The following is a 26,613-nucleotide window of genomic DNA, read 5'->3' as shown; positions in this document are numbered from 1 at the left end:
GGTTCCCAGCCCTGTCCTTGGTCGTGGCAGCTTCAGAGAGGCTCGCTTTCGGCACAGGCAGAGGGGCTGGCACTTGGGAGTTCAGGAAGAACACGCCAACAGGCTGCTGCATGGATCATGCACAGGGCCTGCTCCACCTGGAGCTTTAGTGGTATGCCCATCCACCTGGCCTGCACGTTGACTCACGACCATAAACCACCAAGGCAAGGAACTGGGGGCAGTTGGGGGCAAAGTGCAGACAGCTAGCTCCACAGCCAGCAGACTGGAGCTGGGGGTCCTCAGGTGAGCTCCTCAACCTACAACCTTAGGGGATAGGGGAATGGCTGTAACTGAGTGGTGAGCCCCTGCTTTGCACACAGAAGGCCCAGGCCAACCCCCCGCATTGGGAATCTCCAGGTAAAGCTGGGAGACACCCCTGCCTGGAACCCTGGAGAGCTGACCCAGATGGACAAGTGCTCTGACTGCTCCCTATGTCTTTATGCTGTTGCTGTCAAGCAACTTGCCCGACTGCAGACACTCCCCATTTCAACACAGGCAGGTTACTGGAGCTGGACGTGCCCGTGGTGGCCCCAAGTCCTCCTGCTGCTGCTGCTGCTGCTGCTGCTACTGCTGAGCATGGAAGCCACTACGTGGCTTTACACAAATCACACTCTCCCAGACCTAAGTCTCCCATCTTTCCCAGGGAGGCGGTGGGCTCTCCAACCCTGGAGGCCTTCAAGAGGCAGCTGGACAGGCACCTGTCAGGGATGCTTTGACTGGATTCCTCCATTGAGCCGGGGGTGGACTAGATGGCCTTATAGGCCCCTTCCAACTCTACTATTCTATGATTCTTCAACCCTGGAGGCCTTCAAGAGGCAGCTGGACAGGCACCTGTCGGAGATGCTTTGACTGGATTCCTGCATTGAGCAGGGGGTTGGACTAGATGGCCTTATAGGCCCCTTCCAACCCAATTCTACTAGTCTATGATCTGTAAAAGGGCGGGGGGAGAGAGAGATTGGGATTGTCAGCCGCTTCAATGCCTGGCTAAGTGTAGGATTCCTTATTGTCAGGGATGTGCTAAGCCCCTGCCTCAGAAACCAGATGGGTGAAGGGTGGGGAAAATATTAAGAAAATTAAGTAAGTATGTAAACGCATATTAAAAGAAATTGTGTGCCAAGTAAAACTGAATCCTGTATAACTATGAGAACCTGCACACATCTTCTTACTTTGAATCTTTTTCCTGCTAATTATAGGAAGGTGGTCTTGACCCCACCTCCCAAGCAGAAAAGCTGCTCCATCCCCTCCTCAAGAATTTCTGAGACTTCTCCATACTTTCAAACCAATCTTTGCTGTCCTAAGGGCTAGAAACGTGCCTCTAAATAGAATGAATACTCAGTTTCCCAGGATGCCAAGTTTTCCCACCCACATCCAGGTTCTGCCCAGTCAATCACTGCATGAGACACACGCTGCCTTGCCCGACACATGGCATGCCAAGGGAGAGTGGGAGGCCCCCCAAATCACTCACCTTGCCCTCCCCTTATTCCCTGTGGCTGCGAAAGACTTAATTTTGAGGAGGAGGCGGAGAAAGGGGGTGTGTCATTAGCCTGCGCCGATCCTCTCTCAGCCCATGTGGCTTGCTCCTTGCCATGAGAACACGAGGGTAAGGGGGCAACATGGATATGCTACGGAAGAGAAGACCCCACCCCACATTTCCCCCGGAAGCTCTCTGTGTTCCCAGTGTCCAGATGCAAGTGGCAAGAGGCTGTGGCACATCCTTTGGCTGGGAGAGCGTTGCCCTGTGGCTCTCTCACTCCCTGCGTCACCTGCACACGTGGGAGCCATGCACGTTGCCAGTCCCCTCCAAGTGAACCCAGTCCCTTGTTCTCAACAAGTCCTCTTCCACCAAGCACGCAGCAGCGCCGCAACCCCAGAACAGCCCTTCCTACTTTCACCCTGAAGCAGATCTCCTGCCACACTTGCTGCTTGTGCTTCGCTCTTGCCTCCAAACACACCTTCCAGCACACGACGACGTCATCAGCACCACCTGGCATTGGGTGGAACCGAGAGGCACAGCCCCATCAAGGTTGCAACCTTCCTGAGGTCTGGCCCATTTTAACTGTCATCACAGCTTCCCCCACAGAATTACGGGAACTGTCATTTGGGGAAGAACAAAAATGTCTTTCCAGGGGCACCTGGACGTTCCCTGTGCAGACAACAGGATGGTTCACTATGAGCCCAGTCTCCAGCCCCCTCCCTCCCTCCCTCCCTCCTGGAAAGAAAACCCCCAGGTTCCTCTGGTAAGAGGGATTGACTGAGTCACCTGGTACCAGAATGTATAACCCTTTCCCCGCAAAATACGTGGTGCCTGTTCAGCCCAGAGACTTTTTCCTTCCACAGAAACCCCCAGAAATGCTCATGAAAGATCCTGAGCACTGCCAAACCAGCCAAAGGCCAACATCAAGCCCCCAACTTGGGTATCCTTAGAAATGGGGGAGAGACTTGGCCCTCCTTATTTATGAAAAATATTATAATTTTTTAAAATAAAGAAATGCCCACACATTGGCAGGCAGAAGCAGCAGTACTCCTACTTGCCGCCCTAGGCTCCTACTGGGAGGAAGGGCGGGATATAAATCTAATCAATAAATAAATATTCATGTTGATAATCCTGGGCAAGCCAAGAGGGAGCACTGGGGAGAGCTCAGAACCCACCTGAGGCACTGGGACCCAGGCAGAATTGAGCCCCTCCCTCCCATATTCCCCAAGGCACCCCCATCCCAGCCAAGGCTGCTGGTGCCGGCGGCGCACACTGCCTCACCTCCCTCTTCCACCGCGCCAGCCACTCATCGCGCTTCCTCTTGCTGATGTAGTAGGGGTCCCCAGCCTGGAAGGTCAGGCGTGGCATCGGCCGAGGGCGAAGATTTGACTCACAGCCCAGCCCTCCACGCAGGCGGCCTCGGGATCCCTGCATTCGGAGAGAGACAGAGAGAGAAGTGAGGGGTGGCCGATTCAAGGGGGAAAGCAGGCACCGGCATCATTCACAGGGCTGCGTATACTTTGCATTGAAAAGCTAATTGCAGTGGAATTAATAAACAGTGCCAAATCAGATACATTTGCACTTCCCCACCCCACAACCGCTGGCCCCAGGCAGTCCTGGTCTGACTTCTGCACACTTTAGGCGTCACAGGGTTTGACAGAAACTTGCTTCTGTCAAACCTTGGACTTGAGATCCTCAGGAAACTATACCCCAGTCAGTTTCCAAATTCCATGCCAGTGAATACATGCCTGTGAATGCAGGAATAAACTGAGTCCTGTGGTGGGGGTGGGGTGGGGGTGGAAGAGTCAACAGCACTGGCAGCATTAAAACAAAACAAATCCCACCTTGCAGGGATCCTACCTGGCTAAGAGACTGAGCTATGAATCAGGAAGGCCCCAGAGCTGAATGTCACCAACTCTGCTGTGAGCTTCCTTGGTGGCTTTAGACATCCCTGCCTCAGCCCCCCCTCAACCCCCACCCCACATATAGGTATAATTTTTTTAACCTAACAGAGACTTTGCCTTCTCCAAGGCAGGGATGCTGAGGTTTAACAAAGATCCTTGCACAGCTGAGGCTAGGACCAGGCAAGGGCTGGGCGACTTCCTCAGGACTGCAAGTGCTCATGCATCAGAGCCCTCTTTATGCACAGAAGGACATGTGTGTGTGCGTGCGTGCGTGCGTTTGCACACGTTTGCAGGAAGTACTGAAGTCTCCAGACCGGCCAGGCCTGCAAGAAACTCCAAGCGGGGGGGGGGGAGGGGGGCTTTTGGTTAAGAGCACCACACTATGGCTCCCTGGCCTTCAGGCCTCTGGGCTGGAGAACAACCCTTTGAGTCTAGGTTTGGGTATGGCTGCCCACGGCCCTGACCAGGGGTGTTGTCGTCCAGGGTCTCGAGTGGTCTTACACGCCTTACTTTTTTGGGAGCAGGGTCCTAATGACTCCAGCATTCTAACTTGCTTCCTTCTCCTTTCCTGCTAATTGGAGACAATTAGAGTGAAAGAAGGTGAGTCAGCCACTGAGAAGACTCTTTTCAGTAGCTAACACTCTTCCCTTTCATGTTGATTGGCTCCTAGGGGCATCTGTTGTTGTGGGGGAAGGCATTAACAAGGATCTCATTCTCAACCCAGAAACAAAACAAAAGGGGGGGGTATGTGGCTTTGACTATCATGAAGGGACCATGCACGTCTGAATTTGCCACTGCGCTATTGGCCCTGATGCTCTTTAAGTCTAATGGAACAGGAGTGCCCTCTGGGCAGTGCCATCCCTGCTACGGGGGAGAGAATAGCAAGCGTGTGTTGGTGAGCCCTCTTGAGGGTGGCCCCCATCGCTCCCTCTCCAAGGCTCACCTAAGTCTGAGCTTTCACCCCTTCTGCAAGTCTCCCACGGCCACTCCGTTTAAGGCTAATGTGTGCCACAGAAGGACTGAGATTTTAGTACCTGGCATTGCTCAGGTATTGATTCAGGATTCGTGGCTGATTTTGCTACACTGCTACATGACACAAACTTTTGTAATGACGAGGGCTATAAATACTAAAGAATACATAAAATAACCAGAACCTTCACATTCCTTACCTTCCCTAGTTTATGCCACAGCAATATTTGGGGGCATAGCAGACTGCAGAGCAGAGGGAGGGGGGCAAAGCAGGACAATTCCATTAGCTCAGCTGAGAGACCAGCCCCATCGCTCAGCAGCTGCTGCTAGACTATTTCCACTCCAGCCAGGTATTATAAGAGCTGTAATTTGAAGAACCAGTGCCTGAACTTGCTTTTTTCCTCCACCCTCCACTTCCCCTTTTCCTTGTGTGTCAGGTCTTTTAGACTGGAAGCCTGAAGACAGCAACTGTCGTACTACTGATTTGTGTAAGCTGCTCTGATAGCCTTTTTGGTTAAAAAGTGTGGCAATGTGCTATAAACAAACAATAAACCCCCTGAGTGACTGCTCCAGCGTGTGGCTGCAGCCACTGGGTGAGAAAGGAGTCCAGATCACCACGTAAAGCACACTGGCCATGGGAGAAGTACTTGCCTCCATTTTCAAAGAGTTGTAATGGCTCTCTTCCTTCTCTCCTTTGCCTGAAAGCAGAAAGAGCAGAGTGAATGCCAGATCCTCAGAGGGCCAGCGGGACGGCCAGGTTGGGCCACCCTGGTTGTAGAGGCAATGGCGAGAGCACATATGCAGAGGATTTCCAACAGGCGCCGTGTCTGGCAATGCCATCGTGGGAGACGGCCACGGTCCTCACATAACGCACACCAATGTCACTCAGCTTAACTGTGCCGGCTCAAACTGATGGGAATTGTAGCCCAAAACACCTGGCGAGCACCAGGTTGGGCAAGACTGAGTCATGTCACTGGCGGGGGATTCCTCACCAGAGGGCGACCTGGAGGGCCCAGCACGACACACAGCCCTGGATCAGGCTCCATCTGGGGGTAAGGAGCCAACATCCTTAGATGGGGCCAAGGACCCGAGCGAGGCCAAATGTGACCCGAGCCCAAGGGAGACACAGCACCTCAAACGCCAGGCAGAAACTTGCCCCATCAGGTGACGGGCCTACCTGCAGGCCAGGACTCCTAGGAGTAGAACTCTCCTTGGGAGTAAGACCCTCTGGATGAAGACAGCAGACAGGAGTCGACAGGGATCTGGGTGCGACTCCAGCAGCTCCAGCTCAAAGCCACAGTACCTGGCTGCAAGTGCTGCTGCATCAAGGTCTTCCTCACACCACCCGCGCTTTGAGCAAGCTGGCCGCCTGACTAGTCTGAATCCGACCTTGGGCCTGTCTCTCACCTACACCTTTGTTTGCCCATGGACAACCTTGAACACGACCTCGGCCTGCCCCACTGACCCTTGAAGACTCAGACCCTGATCTTCGGCCTGGCCCGATGCTGCTCCTGCCCTTGCTGGTGTTGCTACTGACCAGTGCCCGGCTGGCTCAAGGGCCTAGCGGGAACAGGACAGATTTTGAGCCATGTTAAGCTTCCTCTGTAGCCAGCCACTCTATGCTTTAATCTACATTTGTCTTGGCAACTTAGGCCCACCCTCAACGGCCCCACATTGGGGGTGTATGTAAACCTCACTCCCTCTACCTGCCACGGGCGCCTCTTCCTGCAAGCAGGTGGGAACAAGCCCCAGGAAAGGGGGGGGAGGACAAGGACAAGCCCCCAAATGCCGGGAGAGGTCTTGAACCTCTGTGCATTGCCGAGGCTGCCAAACAGGAAGTGGAGGGAAGAGGAAGCCCGTGCTGTGCAGAGTGGGCTCAGCCTCTGCATTCGCCTCCCTTTGCGAGAGCCACGTGGCTTCCTGTGCTCTCGGTCTCTCCGCCTCACAGGTCACGGAAGCCACCGCTCGGCTCGGAAGCATGCTCTTTGGGTTTGGATGGGCAGGGAGGGAGAGGGGCTCACCTTAGCGAAGGAGGAGAGGCGTGTCAGGGAGGGAGAGGTGTGGGAGCGGGTTGACTGCAGTGAGCATGAACCGGGGGGGGGGGGGAAGCAGAGACTGCATTCAGACAGAGATCCATGAGCATGTGCAGCCTTGCCCCCAGGAGCGCAGCCCGGGTGCGTGGCCCTGTACGGGCATGCGCAAATGTGCAAGGTTCAGCCAACCCTGGGAAAAAGAGAAGATTCATGGGAGGCAGAGGATGCAAGGTAACTCCCACCCACAACTGCTCAGCATGGGACACAATCTGCAAAGAACTCCTCCTCCCTGAGCCCTACAGAAATGGGGCTCTTGCTCTCAGACTTCCCTGCAGATTGTGCCCCGCCCTGTGGGTCAGATCCAGCAGGCTTCTCTCTCCTCTGCTGCCCCACACTGCACTTGCTGATGCACCCACAGCCTTGCACACCCACATGCAGCTTCTGCCACCGCCCCCCCCTCAAGCCACAGGCCTGCTGGGGAACCCCCACCTCCTCCGCAGAATCGGCACCTTGCTTTCACCACGCAGGCCAGGCAGGCACCCATCAGAGCTTCGGGGCAGACGGGGAAGGGGGCTCAGGCAAGGCAACCAACGGGTGCCGGGGAGGACGTAAGAGGGGCCACTGAGCCACTCAGACAAGGGCACAATATCCTCCGTAGAACTGCGTGGCTCTAAGCCTTCCTTTTTCCTATATCTAAAATATCCTCCTAGGCAGCTGTTTATCCTTCATTAAAATTTGGGTTTTATGGCATCTGTGCATCTTACTTGCAGCACAATCCCCCACTGTTCCTTTCCCCTCTTTGGTCTCTTTCAAGTATCTGAAGAGTACCAACCTCAGCCCCTTTCTTTGCCCCAGGCTGGAGATGCACCGCTCCGAGGCGCCTCCCTTCATCTTTCTGAGAAGCCACCCACTTCTTCTGGGATGCCCGGAGTGGGCATTCCGGGGGCCCTTAGTCCAGTGGGCAAGTAGCAGCTCCGCCATGGAGGCCCACCCCCAAATAAATCCTGGGGCAGCCCAGCTCCTCTGAAAAGCTGCTGCTGCTGCTGGCGTCGCTCTCTCTCCTTTGGGGTCCCTCGCTTTCAGAATTTCCATCTGGCAAAGCCTCAGTCTGAAGGAGGCCCCTTCCCAACGAATGCTCCTGGCACGGCAGCAGCGGAGGGAGGGAGAAGGAGCCCCCTCCCCTCGCAGGCTTCCTGCCAGCAGGAAACCTAAGCTCCCTGGGAACGTGGACTGTCCACCCCACAAAAGCCTCCCTCTGGGTTTCTGGGGCAGGGCAGCATTCCTCCAAACCCTGCCCAGAAAGGAAGGGAGGCTGGGGGGGGAGCGGAGAAAATCCAGGCAGGAGAGAGCGCATAGATCGTCATGGGAAGGTGCTGCCGGCCCCACAGGGCTCCGTTCCTCTGGCAATGCATGGTGCCGCTCCTGGGAACCGGCGGGGGGGGGGAGGGCGGACTCCTCAAGCCCTGGCTTCAGGCATCCCTACGGGCTGCAGAGTGGAAGAGAGGAAGGCTGACACCACAGGGCACAAGCCCCACTGAGATGGCCAGGAGGCCATGGGGTCCCATTTGTTTCAGGGAGGGATGCGCAGGGAACTTCCTCACGAGGGAAGAAGGTGCCCCACGGCTCTTCCTATGGAGGCGCCAGCAGTTCTCCAGCCTGGCCTAAGCAAGAGAGGCGCATGCTGGTTTGCACTTCCCCAGTTTTAATATAAAGCCAATCTTTTTCAGCAAAAGGGAGAAGCACCTTTTGTTGTTCCCTATGCTGAAAAAAAGCAGTGGGGTGGAAACCACCACCCCTCCGCTCTTTCAGAAACTCCAGCTTGCTCTCCTATTTCTCTGTGGCCCCTGCACATGTGGACAAGTGTCCTCCCTGCAACGGCATGGCCGGCCTCTTCCTCTGCTCTCTGTGCCACTCTCGCCCTCACACACACTGGCAACTCTTCAAAAGGGGCCGTGCTGGCAGGCAACCAAAACCACAGCCACACTCGGCTGCCGGCTTTGTGGGCTCCGCAGCCAGTTGCTGCCCCAGCGGCTGCCAGCCCTCTCTCCCTAGGCCAGGCAAAGAAGAGTGCCAGATCCACCAGCCTTCAACACTCCCAGCAACCGGCCTGGCCTGGCCACTGAACCATCAGATCCCAGCTCATCCCAAACTTGGCGCAGGCCCCGAGGAACCCCAAATATATTTCGCAAGCCCTGAAGATGGTAGGGGAGGCCCAAGCAGTCTTACGGATTGCACAGAGAGCTTGGCGGGGGAACAAGATCTTAGGAAGCGTCTGCCATGGGCGCACCCAGAAGGGAATCGATTTGCAGAATAACAGCGCTTCTAATTAGGAGGACAGTATCAGCACATTCACCAGCCTCACAGCCCAGGCCTCTGGCGGCCCTCTGTGGCCTGTATTCCACACAGCGAACACGACTGAGGACACACCATGCTGCACAGAAAACATCTGCCTTCCGAAAGTGAGGCAGGGAGCTGAGGTGGGGGGTGGGAGGGGACATGGTACTTGGTTTCGCCCCCAAAACCTCCCACAAGTTTGCCTGTGCAGGCAGAACCCTAACTGGAGCCCATCAAACTGTTGCCAGAGATACTCTCTAGGGTACACCTGACCCTGAGGGCATCCACTGACTCCTGGAACTGGGATGCTCTTGCCCCAGCCTTGGTGTGACCGGTGCAGAAGCAGGAGAAACTGTGGCACGGGGTTCCCCTGGGTGGTCCTGTGCTCTGTGCCACGGAGGCCAGCCTCTGACTACAGCCAGTGACAATGACAAGCTCTTGTCTCCAAAATAACCTTGGCCAACCAGATGCCCTCCAGGTATTTTGGCCTACAACTCCCATCAGCCCCAGCACCCATATGGCCATGCTGGGAGGGGCCAATGGGAGTTACAATAAAAAACAGCTGGAGGGCATCAGGTTGGTGAAGGCTGACCTATCAGAACATTCAAGTCAGGCCACGTTCCTCAGAGGGAAGGCTGGCACAACATCTGAGGGACTTCCAACGAATCTCTCAGCAGCAGGGCAAAGTCAGCTTCCTAATCTGAGCAACAGATGTGCATTCCAGCGAATCAAATGCCATCTCGCGCATCAGTCCTGCCCCTTCTGTACTCCGTGGTAGCTGCCCTCCTTGCTTTAAATTGATATTTTTAAAGCACACCCCTGTTCGTCTGCCCATTCAACGCCTTACTACAAAGAATGCTGTTTTTCAAACTGCAAAATTGTTCTAGGAATGGAGAGCTTCTTGGAGACATCACAAGCACTAGCCTATCAGCACTGCCCACTTGCAACTTCCTTTGCAAGTTTACAGAGCTGTTTTCCCACACCTCAGCCTTCGGGAAGAAGGGTATCTTTGGACTGAATGCAGAAAGGGTGCTTCCAAGTTGGCCCTGAGCACTGTGATGTGTCTTCAAGCTAAGGGGCTCCCGCTCTCTCCAATTCTCCTTGACTTGGCCTCATCTCAGCACCCTCCAAGCTGCTCAAATGGGTCTCCAGAACCCTAGAGAGCCCAACTTATCCCCTGCACTGCTTAGTTACCCTCGGATCCTCTAGGAGGGCATGTAGGATTGCTTGTTTGCATTGCAAGAGCCCAATCCAAGAGCCTTCATCTCCCAAACTCACCTTCGCTGGCAGGTGGGTCAGGGCTGTCCTTGGGGGTGCAGCGCCCATTTTCCAGGGCCTGTCCCCCCATATCCTCGTCTGGGAGGCTGCTGGGCTCATTCTCGCTCGGCTGCCGGCCCTTCAGGTCAGTGGTGCTGCTGTTCTCGGGGCTGCCCATCCCTGCATCGCCGTTGGGCACTTGTTCCACGGGGCTGGTATTGTGGGTGGGCAGGGGGCACTTTGGTGCTGAGGCTGTGTCTTTGGGGGCTTCACCACTCTCCACCTGAAAAGGCAAGACAAAAGCAGGGAGGGGTGTGAAAAGCAATTCCTGCTTGACACATTCACGCCCTCCGGATCTAGGGAAGTGCATCAAAGCTTCTCTAAAGCCCAAGTGAAGTGATCCTTGACAGGCAGCTGGGAGGAAGCGGGAGCTGCCTTTGGGCAAATGGGACTTCAGAGGGGCAAGACAGTGCCTGCTTCTTGCCTATGAGGATTCTCAAGGAAGGCACTTTCACTTTTTTAAAAATGCACTTGCGGTATGAGAAGTGATGGTAGAGCCATCATTGTTCATGGAAAAAGATGTGCATTTTTTGTGCTCTGTTAAGGCCTCTGGTCAAAGAAGTTTTTGAAGCACGACCTCCAGCCCTTGAGAAAACCTGTTAAGAAAAGACCTTAAAGGGGACAAAAAGCTAAATGTGCAGAGTACTCCAAGCAACAACAGGCCAATTACAGAGTCTTTGCCTGAAACAAACATTTGAACACGGCCTTCATCTATGAGTGATGCCTTCCCTAGAGCAGGGTTGTGTAAACACACGGCAGTTGGAAGTGGACTGAACGCATCCCACACGTGCGCGGTCCTCATCCAAGGGGCAGTCCCCACTTTCTGCTCACTGAATTTGGATTTTCCTAATCCGTGGGTAATTCAGCAAGGAAAAAAACACCCAACATAAAATTTCATGTTACCCAACAGTGATGAGGGTAGGCTTTTTTCCCCCTCATTTGTGGTGATCTACCACAACACTCCCTACTTCCATTGGTGAGGGGCTTCTGGGTGGGCTGCTGGTGGGGCCAGGCATGACACACACAGAGTTTTTTGGGTTGTTTTTTTAAAATGTAACCTGCTGTTTGGTACAAGTCTATTGGAGAAATTGCATCTACAAAAAAAAATTGGCTTCACACGAAGGTAGGTAAATACCTGTGTACATGCCCGCAATAGACGTCAGGTTTCCAGGACTCAGGGAGGGTGGGGAAGTACTAATTGAGGGGAGGGGGCAACGGCACACAGCAAGAAAACATCCCACCAAGCCCTGCCCACTAGCATGGGGGGGAAAACACTGAACTGGACAGTGACGATCTCGCCTCAGTTGTTCACGCTCTGGTAACCTCTAGACTGGACTACTGTAATGCGCTCTACATAGGGCTGCCCTTGAAGACCGTTCGGAAACTTCAGCTAGTGCAAAATGCGGCAGCCAGGTTGTTGACGAGGACCCGCTGGTCTGCGCATATAACACCTGTCCTGGCCCGCCTGCACTGGCTGCCTATTTGTTTCCGAGCCAGATTCAAGGTGCTGGTTTTGACCTATAAAGCCTTATACGGTGTGGGACCACAATACCTTGTGGAACGCCTCTCCCGGTATGAACCTACCCGTTCACTTCGTTCAGTATCCAAGGCCCTCCTCTGGGTACCAACTCATCAGGATGCCCAGAGGATCGTTATTAGATCTAGGGCCTTTTCTGTGGTGGCCCCCGAACTGTGGAACAGCCTACCTGAGGAGATATGCCTGGCGCCTTCGGTACTTTCTTTTAGGCGCCAGGTTAAGACCTGGCTATACTCCCAGGCATTTTAATGTTAAATGTGTTTCATTTAATGTTTTTTGTTTAACTTGTTGCTGATTTTATTGTAATTTTATTGTAATATTGTATTTTAATCTTGTTTTGTTCACCGCCCAGAGAGCTACTCGCTATGGGCAGTTTAAAAATAAAATAAATAAATAATAAATAAATAAATAAACTGAAAACACTTTTGGCTGAAAGCGCTCAGGTGTGGATGGATTTGCACAAGGGCAGGCACAGAAAAATCACTTCAGAGCCACCCACATGTGTGTCACAAATACTCTGGTGTGTACACAGCCCAAGTTAGAAATCCTGCACATAGCAGGGAGCGAGGTAGAGCAATGCCCTGACTTCTCTGCACAGAGCAGAAGGGCAGGTTCTGTTGGAGACGTGGCTGGACCCCTAGCAACTCTACAGACGGATGTGGCAGGTAATGCTTTTGTTGAGCTTAGTTGCTCCAAACATGCCACTTAAGACTGGGGCAGGAAGTGGAAGCAGATCAGGGTGGAACGGTACATCAGATTTTATGGCAAAAATTCAAAGCAAACACTGGAAGCCTTCCCTGAGGAGAACAGGGACTCATCTCCAGAAATGACCAGATTCATATAAACATTTCTGCAAACAGGTTGCTGGCTCAAAACAACGAACACTCAAAACGCAATGATGCAAAACATAAAATCCATGACACCAGTGTGGAGTGGTGGTTAGAGTGTTGGCCAGGGAGACCAGGGTTCAAATCCCCACTCAGCCATGATGTTCACAGAGTGACCTTGGATCCAACCTTTCAGGGTTGTTGTGAGAATAAAAGTGAGGAGGAAAACTTTGAACTCCTTGGAGGTAAGTTGAGAGATACATGTTGTTGTCTGTGATGTTTTCAGAAAGGATGGCACCATCAGATGAGCCCTGGTAGTTCAAGACAAAAGCCCAGCTGCCTTCGAGAAACTCCCAATGAAAGCAAGAGAAGGGAAACAGCCACCCCCAGAACCTGGCACGATAAATAAGACGCATTCTGCCTCCAAATTCCATTTGCCACCATGACAAAGAGCCACCCAAGACTCCTCTCCTCCATGAACTCAAGCAGTGTTATTAAAAAGGGCACTTGCATCGGACAAAGAAGTACTTTCATTTGCCCTGAACCTACTTTAAATCAGGTGTGACTGGCTGAAGCCAACTTCAGGTGTCCTCAGAAGGGGAGTTCTCTCTTCCTCTTCATTGCTCAATTACTTAGAATCACAGAATCATAGAATAGTAGAGTCGGGAGGGACCTATAAGGCCATCAAGTCCGACCCCTGCTCAATGCAGGAATCCAAATCAAAGCATTCCCGACAGATTGCTGTCCAGCTGCCTCTTGAAGGCCTCCAGTGTCGGAGAGCCCACTACCTCTCTAGGTCACGGGTTCCATTGTCGTATGGCTCTAACAGTGAGGAAGTTTTTCCTGATGTTCACTCAAAAACTTACTTACAAGGCTCTTTCCTGCCCCTGCCCTTTCTCGCTTACCTAAGCTGAAGAGTACGAGTTTAAACCTTTCGCTAAGAAACTGATCAGGATTTATAGGCCTTGCACCATTGGCGGAGGAGGAATCAATGTAGGGCTCTTGCAGCTGGAGAGGCGCTGGCAGAGCGCAGAAGGAATACCTAGCCAACCCTGGGGCCCATATTCCCTCAGGCTGAAGAACAGCCCCCACCCCCCAGGACTAGCACCCGACAGAGAGGGGAAAGGGACTTGTTAACAGGCGTCATCCCTGGAGGAGGCTTTGACACTTCCTTTCATCAGTAGCCATTTGCCTCCTGCCCTTAGATGTACTTTCCTTTGAATCTAAATGTTTGCCCTCATGAGACAATTACCCATCTGGTGTTACCAAAAGCACTTGCCCGGTCCCTAGCACCAAATGGGATTCCACACATGGACAAAGAGGAAACTGGCCTTTCTGGGAGGGTCCTAAAGCCTTGCGGCACTGCCAGTTCTCAGACACAGTCCAAATGATGCAGCCGGCTGCGCCTGAACACACACTCCAGGCATCATTCGTGTCTGCAGCAGCTCCGCAAACAGGGCTCTGGGTGGGAGCAACTTCCCTACAAGGAAAGGTTACAACATTTGGGGGCTTTTTACTTTAGGAAAAATGTGAGCACAGGGGGGACATGATAGAGATGTATACAAGTATGCACGGTGTAGGCAAAGTGGATAGCAGGAGGTCTAAAGAACATAAGGAGAACCAAGGAGGTCCAGCATCCTGTCCTCACTGTGGCCAACCAAATGTCCGTGGGACATCTGGACCTGAGTCTTTCTCGTACCACTAGAATTTGTGGACATCCAGTGAAGCTGAATGTTGGAAGATTCGGGATAGACAAAAAGTATTTCTCGCGCATAGTTAAACAATGGAATTTGTGCCCACAGGAGGCAGTGATGGCCACCAACCTGGATCGCTTTAAAAGAGTATTAGACGACTCACGGAGAAGGCGGCTATCAATGGCTGCCTGCCACAGTGGCTGTGCTCTGCCCCTACAGTCAGAGGCAGCGTGCTTCTGAACACCAGTTGCTGGAAACCACAAGAGGGCACAGCGCTCTTTGCACTCAGGCCCTGCTTACAGGCTTCCCTTTGGGGCATATGGTTGACCACTGTGACAACAGGAGGCTGGACAAGATGCCCCCCCAGCCTGATCCAGCTGCAAGACTCCTCTGATGTTCTTATGTTCTCTATCAGTGCCCAGCAGCATAACTGAGGAGAGCAGAGCGACCTCCAGGTCACACTTTCCTGCTGCAATGCAACTGCATGGCTTCGATTCCTGTTTCATGAGCTGCACGGGGTGGGTGGGCTCTGAATCAGTTCATTGGTGCCTCTTAACACCCAATCTGATGCTGGGCAGGCCGTGTTTTGAAACTCACCCTGCACACAATTTTCAGTTGTGAAAATGGGATGAGACCCCCAATATGACCCCAAGGCCCATAGTGTGTGCTTTAGGGAGGGCTGTGGCTGCTTTCAGGTAGTGTTTGTCCCACAGGCACAAGCAGAGAGTTCCAGGTAAGTTTTTCTTCCTTTTCATGGTGTGACTCCAGGCCAATCAGGGATCACAGCATGAACGCAATTACTCCATAGAGGCATGTAGCCAATCTGACTGGGCCGCAACATCACTGAGGGCAAACAAAGCCCTCACTCTGCATGGAGGAGGGAAAAGAGGGAATGCCTGTTGCTCAGGCAACAAGACCTACAATTCCCAACTTCTTATGCTGCACTGGTGGCTTCATGGCCCACAGTGCACTGCAGAAAGACAGGGAGCATCAGCCCGGTAGGTTGCCATGACAACAACAGCTGATGCATTCCCCTCCCGGCATGAATCAAAAAGGCAGCACTTTTCAGGAGAGAAAATGTTGGTGAGATTCAGGCTCTGCTTTTGGCTCAGCACCGTCTGAGACATTTGGCTGCAAGTTGTTGCTTGTACAGGAGCAGCAGCAGTGGCGATGTTGGCAACAGTGACACGCAGTTTTTGAAGACACCGTTCTCCCACAGCTTTGATCAAATTAATCTGGAGGTACAAAACAAAAGCCTCTCTGTCCTCCAGCTCTCCTGGTACGATGCAAGGCAAGCAGCAAGTTGGCGCAAATGCCATCATTTTGTGAGCAACAGCAGCAGCACCACCACCACCTCAGAAACTTGTCTCACCAGATCCTCATGCTCACCAGATTTGCACCCCATCTACAGGGCAGTCAAATCCAAGCTCAACAGAGCTGACTACCTTGCAGAGTGGGCATTTATAATCATCATCATCCCAATTATTAGTTCTCCAAAAAGAAACTCTACCACTTCCATATAGTACCTGACACCTTGCCCGTAAGCAGTATCTATAAGCGCAGCATCCAGCAGAGGTCTTGCAGCACCAGGCACAGCCCATCCATCCCAAGACCCAGCAAACTTAAAACTGGCTTTAAGCAAACTAATTTTTCACAACTACTCGGGGAGCCTGGGAGACAAAGAGTACTGCCAGCCCCCCCAAATGCTGTTCTCAGCATCAACTGGGCCAGCACAGCACAATAGTGAAAGGCACAATCTGAGAACCCCAAATCTCACATTCAGCCTACACAGTAGGCAGGCTTAGGCAAGCCACTGTCAGTCCTGCTCGTCTGTTGTTGTTATGTGCCTTCAAGTCAGTTACGACTTATGGAGATCCTATGAATCAGCGACCTCCAGTAGCATCTGTCATGAACCAAGTTCAGGTCTGTGGCTTCCTTTATGGAGCCAATCCATCTCTTGTTTGGCCTTCCTCTTTTTCTACTCCCTTCTGTTTTTCCCAGCATTATTGTCTTTTCTAGTGAACTATGCCTTCTCATGATGTGTCCAAAGTATGATAACCTCAGTTTCATCATTTTAGGTTCTAGTGATAGTCCTGATTGAATTTGTTCTAACACTCAATTATTTGTCTTTTTCCCATGGTATGCGCAAAGCTCTCCTCCAACACCACATTTCAAAGGAGTTGTTTTTTCTCTTATCCCCTTTTTTCACCGTCCATACATAGAGATCGGGAATACTATGGTCTGAATGATCCTGACTTTAGTGTTCAGTGATACATCTTTGCATTTGAGGACCTTTTCTAGTTCTCTCACAGCTGCCCTCCCCACTCCTAGCCTTCTTCTGATTTCTTGACTGTTGTCTCCATTTTGGTTAATGACTGTGCCGAGGTATTGACAATCCTTGACCAGTTCAATGTCCTCGTTGTCAACTGTAAAGTTAAAGTCCTGCTCGTACAATACGGATAATACTGGCCTACCTTGCAGAGTTGTTGGAAGGATGACCAAGATAGCATGTGAAGTTCTGCGAGCCATTGGGAAATGGCAAGTTAAAACAGCAACAGGAATGCAAACATTACTACGACTAATAACGCAGTACAGGCCATCGGAGGCATCTAGTTGGAGGCAGCTGCTGCTGGACTAGATGTGCCCTGTGGCTCTGTTCCAGCTGCTGAAGGGCTCCTCTGATATCACGTCCTTTCCCCTCCTGGGATAGAAGCTGCCTCTCCCCACCCCCAACTCTCCTCTCAGTCCCCCCCCCCAAAAGCCACTGGCTCACTTACCGTCCAGTGGTGCAATGGGAGGGGCAGGGGTGAGGCGACCAGGGCAAGGGCTTCCTCCCGCTCCCTGGAGGGATCAGCAACTCCAGCCCATGTCCTAGCAGGTCAAGGGGGCAGTTAACTTTTGAACAGACTCCCCTCCGCATCAGCTGCTACCAGCCAAGGCACCCAAAATAGCCACCTCTCCCTATCCGCCTGCCCTTCCGCCCACCCCCCCCCACAGATCTGCATGCAAAGGAGGGACAGCCCCGTTTGCAAAGCTTTCGGTGGCTCAACCGATGCCATCTCCTCCGAGGGGGGACGCCTGAAGAGGGACCTGTAGCAACCACAATGGCAAATGCTCAGTGCTTTGCTGGTGGGGAGGAAATCGGCCCCAACACTAGAAATCCACAACTGGTGGACCCACAGCTAGCCAAGAACAGCAATCCACAACTTGAAATTATACACTTGTGGCTAACAACTCTTCCCCTTTCCATTATCCCCAAGAACTGATCTGCCACAGCGGCCTTATTTCCTTGCCTTTGCAAGCACAGGCTGAACATTAGGAAAGGGGCCATTAAAGTCCAGGATTTCAAGAAAATTTTAGGGTGCACAGAGCAGCAGGGACCAGGCTGGGGGCAACCCATGTGCAACTGAAGTTAACGGCCACTGCATGAGCGCCATTTCAGCAAGTGCCGTTTGCAGGGGGGAGCGCCAGGGGATTTCCCCTCCTCTCCCCACTCGCCAGAAGGTGAGAAGCAGAAGCAAAACTGCAGCAAAGGAAAGGCAAAGAGACACGCTTGTCGAGAGGCAGAGATGCAAGCAGGGTGAGGAAAGGTGGCTGGGGGGAGGGGGACAGAGGAATCAGAGAGAGGTGCACGAGTCCCTGTGCCGATTTCTGGGCCATTTGCAAAAAGCCTCACATGCCTCACTCCCCCTCACAACCACAGGAAGCCTGGTCCTGCTCCCATCTGGCAGGTGGAGGAAGAGAAGCAACGCAGGAGCTGGGGTTGGGATCCAGGGTTGCCCCTCAGCAGCCCCGGGAAGAAGCTGGCCTTGGGATGGAAAATGAAATCAGCTGCAGCCCAGGCCCAGGCAGACAAACATCTGGGCAAGGAACACGTTCACCAGTCTTTCTTGGGGAGGTGCAGCAAGGATTCCCAGCGGGCACCCACCCCCATGAAAACCTGGCTTGTCTTCAGCACCCCCAACCCCCCACAACTATAGCAATTACGTAGGGGAAGGGCCATCGTAGCCTAGTGGCAGAGCGCTTGCTGTGCACGCAGGAGGCCCCAGGTTCAATCCCCAGCAGTGTCCCCAGGTAGGCTAGGAGAGACTCCCTGCCTGAAACCCTGGAAAGCTGCTGCCAGCCAGTGCAGACAACAGTGAGCTAGATGGACCAACAGTGTGGCTCAGAATAAGGCAGCCTCCTATTTCCCAGCTTGTCCTCATCTGGAAATCGGGTGCAGGACTAGACTGGCTCTGATCCAGCCAGGCAATCTGTAGGTAAATAGTCCCAGGCTGTGGTGTGAAGGCACAAGAGGCCAGCCCCCTGCTGGGTCAGGGCTGGTCAGTGCCTGGATGGGAGACTGCCTGGGAGCCACAGGTAAGCCGCCTTGGGTTTCCATCATGAAAGGAGAGGCAGGGTAGAAATGAAATAAATCATTATGATTATTATGATTATTATTATTATTTAGATTTGTATCCCGCCCTTCCTCCCAGCAGCAGGAAGTTCAATAAACAGTTTAATAAACAAAGCTATCACTCATAGTTAGAAAGAAAGCAATATCCACTATTTTGTTGCTCATTCCTTTACGCAGAAAGCACACAAGAACGCAGCAACTCTAAAAATTAAAAAGCACAAGCAGCTAGCTCAGTCCATAAAAAACCCCTACGAAACCCACAGCAGGCCAATACTTTTTGTTGATCCTTATAAAGGCATTACCCAACTGTGCATTTTTGGAGTCTAAAAAATGAAGACCTGTCTTCAACTAAGTTCTACTCAGAGTAGACCCACTGAAATGACCGGTTCAACTTAATCATGTCCATTCATTTCAATGGGTCTTCTCGGAGTATTACTAAAATTATCCCAGGCTGTGGTCCGAAGGCACATGAGGCCAGCTCAGGTCTGGTCAGTGCCTGGATGGGAGACCGCCTGGGAACCATACGGAAGCCGCCTTGGGTTTCTATCACGGAAAGAGAGGCGAGGTATAAATGAAATAAATCATCATCATCATTATTATTAATAATAATAATAATAAATTAGATCCAGAGTAGGAGCTTTTTGCTCAAAGTTCAATTCCTGGCAGCAACTCCAGATTCACTGGCAAAACGCTCTGCTTTGTCTGTTTGCAGGCACAGTTTGAACCCAATGCCCGCCCCTGTCAAAGTTGGCCCATGTGAGTGGGTGTGTGCACGCATGCACTCCAGTCTCTTTGGTTTCTTCTTCAGGTCACATATGAATATTTGCATCACCCGGAGCGCATGCACGCACACACTTTCAAATAATTGAAAGGGGGAGGGCCTGGACCAGGTGGACCAAGGCTCAGATGCGGCAAAAGGAGGCTTCAAACACTGTAAGCTTTTGCCTCACAGGGACATCAGAAGGTCTCTGCCTTTGAAATACCCAAAGCTGCTTTGGGGGGGCACAGGGATGTCACATGATTTCCTGCAAATGCAGCCGGGGGCTCTTCTGTTCAAGAGGTTCTTTCGATTTCTGGTCTTCTGTGTATGTGTGGGGGTGAGTGTCTACACCCAGGACTCCGCGACTGGGCCTTAGAGGGCCAGGAAGCTGTTTGAAGGCAAGCTGGCCACAGAAAGGGAAGGAAAAGGACGTCAAGGAACAGGCAGCTAGCAGAAGACGCTTGAAAGAAGCTGCAGCAAAACGCAAAAAGCAGATCTTCAGCAGCAGCTAAAATCAGGTTTCCTGCTGGGCCTCCAGGCCTTGCTTGCTGCCTGCCGGGCCCTGCTCTGTCCCGCCTCGGAAGAGGCAGCCTGGCCACTGTGATCTATGCTCTGGTAATTTCCTGCTTGGATTCCTGTAAATCGTTACATATGGGGCTGCCCTTGAAGACAGCATGCCTCAAGGACTCCCCCCACCCTTCCTGCATGAATCTCCCCAGGTGCTACCTTCCCTGGAGACTGTTTGGTGGGTCTCCCAGCTGCCAGAGGCAAGGTGAATGGAACTCCCCCCAGACAGGGCCTTTTCAGTGATGACACCCTCCCTTTGCTATGCCACTCCAAGGAGGCTTGCCTGGCACAAGATTTGCTATCCTTTGGGGACCTGGGGAAGGCCTTTTCATTTGCCCAGGCTTTTCAGATGTTTTTTTAAATGGATAGTTTTTAAATCTTACCTAGCTGTGGTTTAAATGCTTTGATTTACCGTTCCACTGCTTTAAATATGTGTTGCATCGGTGGTGTCATTGTTTGCTTTAATTTTTCAGTTTTGAGCCATTCCTGATAATCTTTCAGAGCTGATGTGCAGGACAGAAATGTGTGAAATAAATAAATACATGAATTAATAGGTTAGCTCCCAGCTGGAATGAGAGAGGGGGAGAGAGAGAGAGAACACATGGGGGTGGCGGGTTGGGTCGGGGGGAGAGAAGAGGCTCCTACGCACACACCCCAGCAGCAAGTTAAGGGGTAGTTTTAAGATTTAGGACATGACCCAGTCCCCCACCCCCACCCCAATGCTAAGCCTTCAGTTCCTCTTATGTTGGCGGATGTGGCTGAGGTGTCTCCCCCACCGTGTTCTCCCCACATGACAGCATCCTGCCAGAACTTTTCCTCCACGCCAGCAAAGATCTTGGCCAAGACAGAAACAATCCCAAGAAGCAAGCAGAGCCCCAGGCGGCCTCCCCGCTCCACCACCTGCTCTTGCAGCTGAAACAGGTGTCCATCAGCAACACCTGGAGCCCTAAATGCCTGGGATGAGGCCGGAGGCAAAGTCTACCTCGCTTGATCCACAGCAGCCGTTTGATGCCACTCGCCTCTCAGCAGTACTTTCCTGAAACCCTCAGCCGCCTTTTGGGGCCTCAGGCAAACGCCTGGCATTTTGAGGGGTGAACCGTCATCTTCGACGGCATACCCACCCTCGGGCTCATTTGTTTTGTATATTTTATGCAGAACATTTATAAACTGCTGGATCAAAAGAGCTCTCTGTCCAAATGAAAATGTCCGCAGTGGCCCACCAGTTCCTACCGGGCGTTCACAAGCAAGACATGGGAGCAATATTAATCGCCAGCCTTGTGTAGCAGCTCCCAAACGTTATTAGCTTGGGGGGGAAATGTAAGTAGCCACCTGAGAGCTGGTGGAGGGGGAGGAGACTTCAGTCTCTCTGGGAGCTGATTGATTGATTTCCCTGCTAGGTGTGCAGGAGGGATGGAGTGCACCACCCATCCCCTGCCAGCCCACTCACTCGCCTGCGTGGAATTCCATGAGCTTGCCCGCATGCAGGTCCCACTCACCCATGGTGCGGACCAGAGAGAGGGCATTTTCGATTGTGGCCCCCACCCTCTGGAATTCCCTTCCTTTTGACCTTCGACATGCCCCCTCCCTGATGGGTTTCCACCGGGCCTTGAAGACCCGGCTATTCAGGCAGGCCTATAGGACTTCTGGGGTGGATTAGTTTTGATGATGTTATTAATTGGCAGGCTGGTTTTAGACTAATTATTAATTGTGGTTTTTGTTGATCATGTATTGTATTTCTGTGTTATTGTATGTCGCCTAGAGTGGCTGTTAATTCCGCCAGATAGGCGACTCACAAATAAAATTTTATTTTATTTTATTATTATTATTATTATGGCTACCAGCTGAGCCCTTAAATACAAGGCTGTATTAATCCTTAGCCTGTGGTTTGTTGTTATGTGCCTTCAAGTCGATTTCAACTTATAGCGACCCTCTGAATCAGCGACCTCCAAGAGCATCTGTCATGAACCACCCAGTTCAGATCTCGTAAGTTCAGGTCTGCGGCTTCCTTTATGGAATCAATCCGTCTCTTGTTTGGCCTTCCTCTTCTTCTACTCCCTTCTGTTTTTCACAGCATTATTGTCTTTTCTAGTGAATCAGGTCTTCTCATGATGTGTCCAAAGTATGATAACCTCAGTTTCATCATTTTAGCTTCTAGTGTTAGTTCTGGTTTAATTTGTTCTAACACCCAATTATTTGTCTTTTTCACAGTCCATGGTATGGAAAGTTTTTGAAATGTTTTTAACCTGTTTTGTCTTAATGTATTTTAAGATTTGTTTTTATGATGTTTTAAAGTGTTTTTAGTGCCTTGTTTGCCACCCTGGGCTCCTGCTGGGAGGAAGGGCGGGATACAAATTAAATAAATAAATAATAAACATCTTGGCAGCATTAGGGGATAGAAACTTGGTTCTTGAACCATGAAAGCCGGTGTTGTGAATTCTGCACCCAGCAATCAAATTCTGTGTCCTAAGCCATAATGCGCACACACCACAATATGGTGGTGTTGAATATGACTGTTTCATATAAGAAGGTGGGGCAGAGTAGGCCAAGGGGGCCTGAGGATGCTTGCCTTCACTTGGCCTCCCGGGATCATTCAAAGCATGGCACGCTGGCCCTTTAAATCCACAAGGCATTTGGGGGCCCAGCCAAGCAGCTGCAACCATTCCTCTAGGTGACAGCAGGCTGGCCCCCATCCAGCAAGCCTCCTCGTCCCGCCCCAGCCTTGCAAGAACTTTGCTTGCCTGCATGCCTGCTTCCCTCCCTCCCCGCCACGGGCACAGCAGTCTCCCTGTCTGGCCTGATCCAGTTTCGAGAAGCAGCTAGCAACACACAACAGCCGCAGCCCTGCTCGAAGCGTGTGGCGCGTGGCCAGCTAGGCTCCCTTGCCCTGGCAGCCGTGCCAAGGATCAGGTTGCAGCTGCACAAGGCAAGAGGAGCAGCGCGGAGCAGAGGAGGAGGAGGGCGAGCCGTTCCCACAGCCCCCTTGGCCAACAAACCTGCACAGCTCCTGGCTGCATCGGAGGGGGGGGGCTCCCAGCACCAGGAGCCAAGGTCTAATGGGGGGCTTGGGGAGGGGGCAGGAAAGGCAGACGCAAGTCCCAATCTGGGAATGCGAAGGAGAACCCTAAAGAGCAAAAAAAACCTGGGGGATTCTGGAGGTCAGGTTAGGAAGGCACTCACTCTCTGTCCCAGGCCGGATAGGACAGAGACTCCGCTCACTTGAGTCACTGGGAGCTTGTTGCTTTTCCCTGGGCCCAGCCCAGCATATCTGGCCCATGCAGCATAAGAACATAAGAAGAGCCTGCTGGATCAGGCCAGTGGCCCATCTAGTCCAGCATCCCGTTCTCACAGTGGCCAACCAGGCGCCCGGGGGGAAGCCCGCAAGCAGGACCCGAGTGCAAGAACACTCTCCCCTCCTGAGGCTGCCAATCTGGGCTGCCTACGGCCCCAATGGGAGGTTTCCAGTGGGGGCAGCCCCTTCTGCAAGGCAAGCGTCACCCAGAGAGTGTGCCTTCCTGGGAGGGGCGGTCTCTCCAGGGGGCAGGAGCCTCAAGGGCTTCCAATGCCCCCCAAGCTCCTCTGAGCCAGCCTGTCGTGGATGGCGGGCACCGCTTCATGGGGCAGTTCAGACGGCGGGGCCAAGTGCACGACAGTGGCTGCAGGCCTCGCTTGCACCTTCCAAGTGCTCGCCTGGAAAGGAAGGAAACCCAGCAGCTCTGCTGAACTGGGGTGGGCAACAGACCAGTGAGCCTGCTGGGAGGGTTGCCAGGCAGGAGGGATGAAGCAGAGCTTCCCAGGCGCAGGGCGGGCATGTGTGTTTATTTGTTTATTTATTTATATACTGCCATTTCATAAAATATCAGGGAAAGGTGCAATGAGGGAAAGCACCATTACAGCAGTGCAAATGATAAGTGAAGTGACTGGCTAATTAAGCCGCTGCGAAGGCCTGTCTGCATAAAGAAGGTTTTCAAGAGACACCCAAGAGTCAGCGCAAGGAGGCCTGCCGAATCTCTGCTGGGACCAGAAGCGCTCAATGCCCGACTTCTGGTTGAGGCCAGCCAGGCCTCTGCAACCCACGGGACAACTGACAGAGCTCCTCAGGCGTCGGCTGGGATATAAGGGCTAAGGCAACCCTTAAAAAATGTTGATGCTGGCTCTGGCCAAAGAGGCTGAAAAGGGGGTGCCCTCTGAGCGAAGGACACTTCCGTGACCCTCTCCGTCCCAGCAGCAGCAGCGGGGAGGGGGTGTGGCAGTTATTTATCGAGAGTCCTTGGTTTTCGCCAGACCTCCTCTCCACGAGACCAAGTTTGTTGATTGTATGTACTGGAGGTTGGGACCAAAGGGCAGTTTAGGAATTCTGCTGGTGTACCGCCCACCCCACTGCACGGCAGACTCCCTGGCCGAGGTGCTCGAGGTGGTCGCGGCTGTACGGTTGTTTACCACGAACTTATTGGTTTTGGGGGATTTCAACGTGCATGCTGAGGCCATTCTCACTGGAGCCCCTCGGGATTTCATTGAAACCATGACTTCATGGGAACTACACCTAAGTAATATGGGTCCCACCCATGTAGCCGGCCATACCATTGACCTTGTATTTGTCGCGGGAGAGAAGGAAAGTGATCTGAAGATGGGGACTGTTTCTTCTAGCCCTGTGTCATGGGCAGATCACTACCTGGTGAAATTGGATCTCTCTGTGCCCACACCCTCCGCAGGGGACAAGGACCTATTAGGATGGTCCGCCCCAGATGCATGATGGGGCCCACTGGATTCCTGAATGCGCTGGGTGATCTGGAGCTAACTGAAGGCCACCCGGTCGAAGCCCTGGTGATGGAGTGGAATAGGGAGATCACTAGGGCAATAGACCGGGTGGCACCGAAACGTCCTCTTCTCCTGAATAGAACTCAGACTGCACCCTGGTATACACCACGGTTACGCAGTCTGAGGCAGGAAGTGAGACGACTAGAGCGCCGATGGCGGAAATCGTGCACTGAAGGTGATCGGACACTGGTTAGAGCGGCAATAGCGGCCTACCAGCGGGCAACAAAGGCAGCAAAGAGGCAATTCTTTGCTGCCTCTATTGCGTCGGCAGAGTGCTGTCCCAGGAGGTTGTTCCAAGTGGTCTGAAGCCTGGTCGGTCCAGTAGCGCAGGAACCTATGGAACAAGCAAAAGCCTCCTGTGACACATTTGTTAAACACTTTGCCGATAAAATCGAGCACCTAAAGGACAAGATTCCGTACGTCGTGGTTACAGGTAGGAGTCCAGAGCCAGCCAGTTGCAATCCGGTCTGCTGGGATCGGTTTCAGCCTCTTCTCTCTGATGAAGTGGACAAGGTGCTCTCTACTGTAAAACCAACCACTTGCTTACTTGATCCTTGCCCTTCATGGCTCGTTATGAGCTGTAAAGAGAGACTGGGCAATGGGATCAAGGCAATGGTAAATGCATCCTTGGAGGAGGGTGTAATGCCATTGCCTCTCAAGGAGGCAGTGATAAGATCTATTCTGAAAAAGCCCTCCTTGGATCCCCAAGATTTAAACAACTTTCGCCCAGTCTCCAATTTACCATTCTTGGGCAAGGTAATTGAGCGTGTGGTGGCAAAGCAGCTACAGACACACTTGGAGGAAGCAGATTATTTAGATCCTTTCCAGTCGGGCTTCAGGACTGGACACGGAACTGAAACAGCCTTGGTCGCTCTGGTGGATGATATGAGGAGGGCGTTGGATAGGGGAGAACATACCTTCCTCGTCCTCCTGGACCTCTCAGCGGCTTTTGATACCGTCGACCACGGTATCCTGTTGAGTCGCCTGGAGGGACTGGGAATAGGAGACACTGTTTTACAGTGGCTCTGTTCCTATCTCTCCGGTAGATATCAACGGGTAGTGTTGGGGGATGAGGTTTCAGACCCTTGGCCCCTCAACTGTGGTGTGCCACAGGGTTCTATCCTCTCTCCCATGCTATTTAACATTTATATGAAACCGCTGGGAGCCATCATCAGGAGTTTTGGGCTGCAGTGTCACCAATATGCGGATGACACGCAGCTCTATCTCTCATTTAAATCTTCACCAGAGTTGGCTGTGGATACCTTGTCCAAGTGCCTGGAGTCCGTAAGTGGATGGATGGGAGAGAACAGGCTGAAGCTGAACCCCGATAAGACTGAGGTATTACTAGTGGGGGACAAGGGAAGGTTGGGTGATTTTGACCTGATACTTAATGGGGTGAGTTTGCCCCTGAAGGACCAGGTCCGCAGTCTCGGGGTCATCTTGGACTCCCAGCTGTCTATGGAGGCTTAGGTTTCTGCAGTGAGCCGGGCAGCTTGGTACCAACTTCATCTAGTACAGAGGCTGCAACCCTATCTTCCCATACATCTGCTCCCACGAGTGATACATGCCCTGATCTCCTCTCAATTAGACTACTGTAATGCGCTCTACGTGGGGTTACCCTTGAAGACGGACCGGAAACTCCAGCTGGTACAAAACGCAGCGGCACGCTTAATAAAGCAGACCTGCCGCCGCGATCATATCACCCCAGTGTTGATTGAATTACACTGGTTGCCAGTTGTATACCGGGCCCAATTCAAGGTGTTGGTTTTAACCTTTAAAACTCTATACGGTTCCGGCCCAGTTTATCTGAAGGAGCGCCTCCAGTATCACCAAATATGCCGCCAAACAAGATCAGCCTCACAGGACCTTCTCTCGGTCCCACCGACTAAGACAGCTAGGTTGGTGCGGACCAGGGAGAGGGCTTTTTCGATCGTGGCCCCCACCCTC

At 52.5% G+C, this 26,613-nt stretch overlaps 1 protein-coding gene across 3 annotated transcripts in view; it reads right to left on the bottom strand.

Annotated features, from left to right (window-relative positions):
- The window catches only part of DNMT3A (DNA methyltransferase 3 alpha), an 88,426-nt gene that overhangs the window by 34,168 nt on the left and 27,645 nt on the right, over positions 1 to 26,613 (bottom strand). For all 3 annotated transcript variants that reach the window (XM_061625920.1, XM_061625918.1, XM_061625919.1), the window contains exons 4-6: positions 10,032 to 10,293; positions 5,038 to 5,084; positions 2,795 to 2,941 (exon numbers count right to left, since the gene is read on the bottom strand). In XM_061625920.1, the coding sequence (XP_061481904.1) occupies positions 2,795 to 2,941; positions 5,038 to 5,084; positions 10,032 to 10,293 (456 nt within the window). The remainder of the gene's footprint in view (positions 1 to 2,794; positions 2,942 to 5,037; positions 5,085 to 10,031; positions 10,294 to 26,613) is intronic.

Source organism: Rhineura floridana, chromosome 4, assembly GCF_030035675.1.
Source record: "Rhineura floridana isolate rRhiFlo1 chromosome 4, rRhiFlo1.hap2, whole genome shotgun sequence".
NCBI classification, from domain to species: domain Eukaryota; kingdom Metazoa; phylum Chordata; class Lepidosauria; order Squamata; family Rhineuridae; genus Rhineura; species Rhineura floridana.
This window is presented reverse-complemented; position numbering and strand designations above follow the sequence as displayed.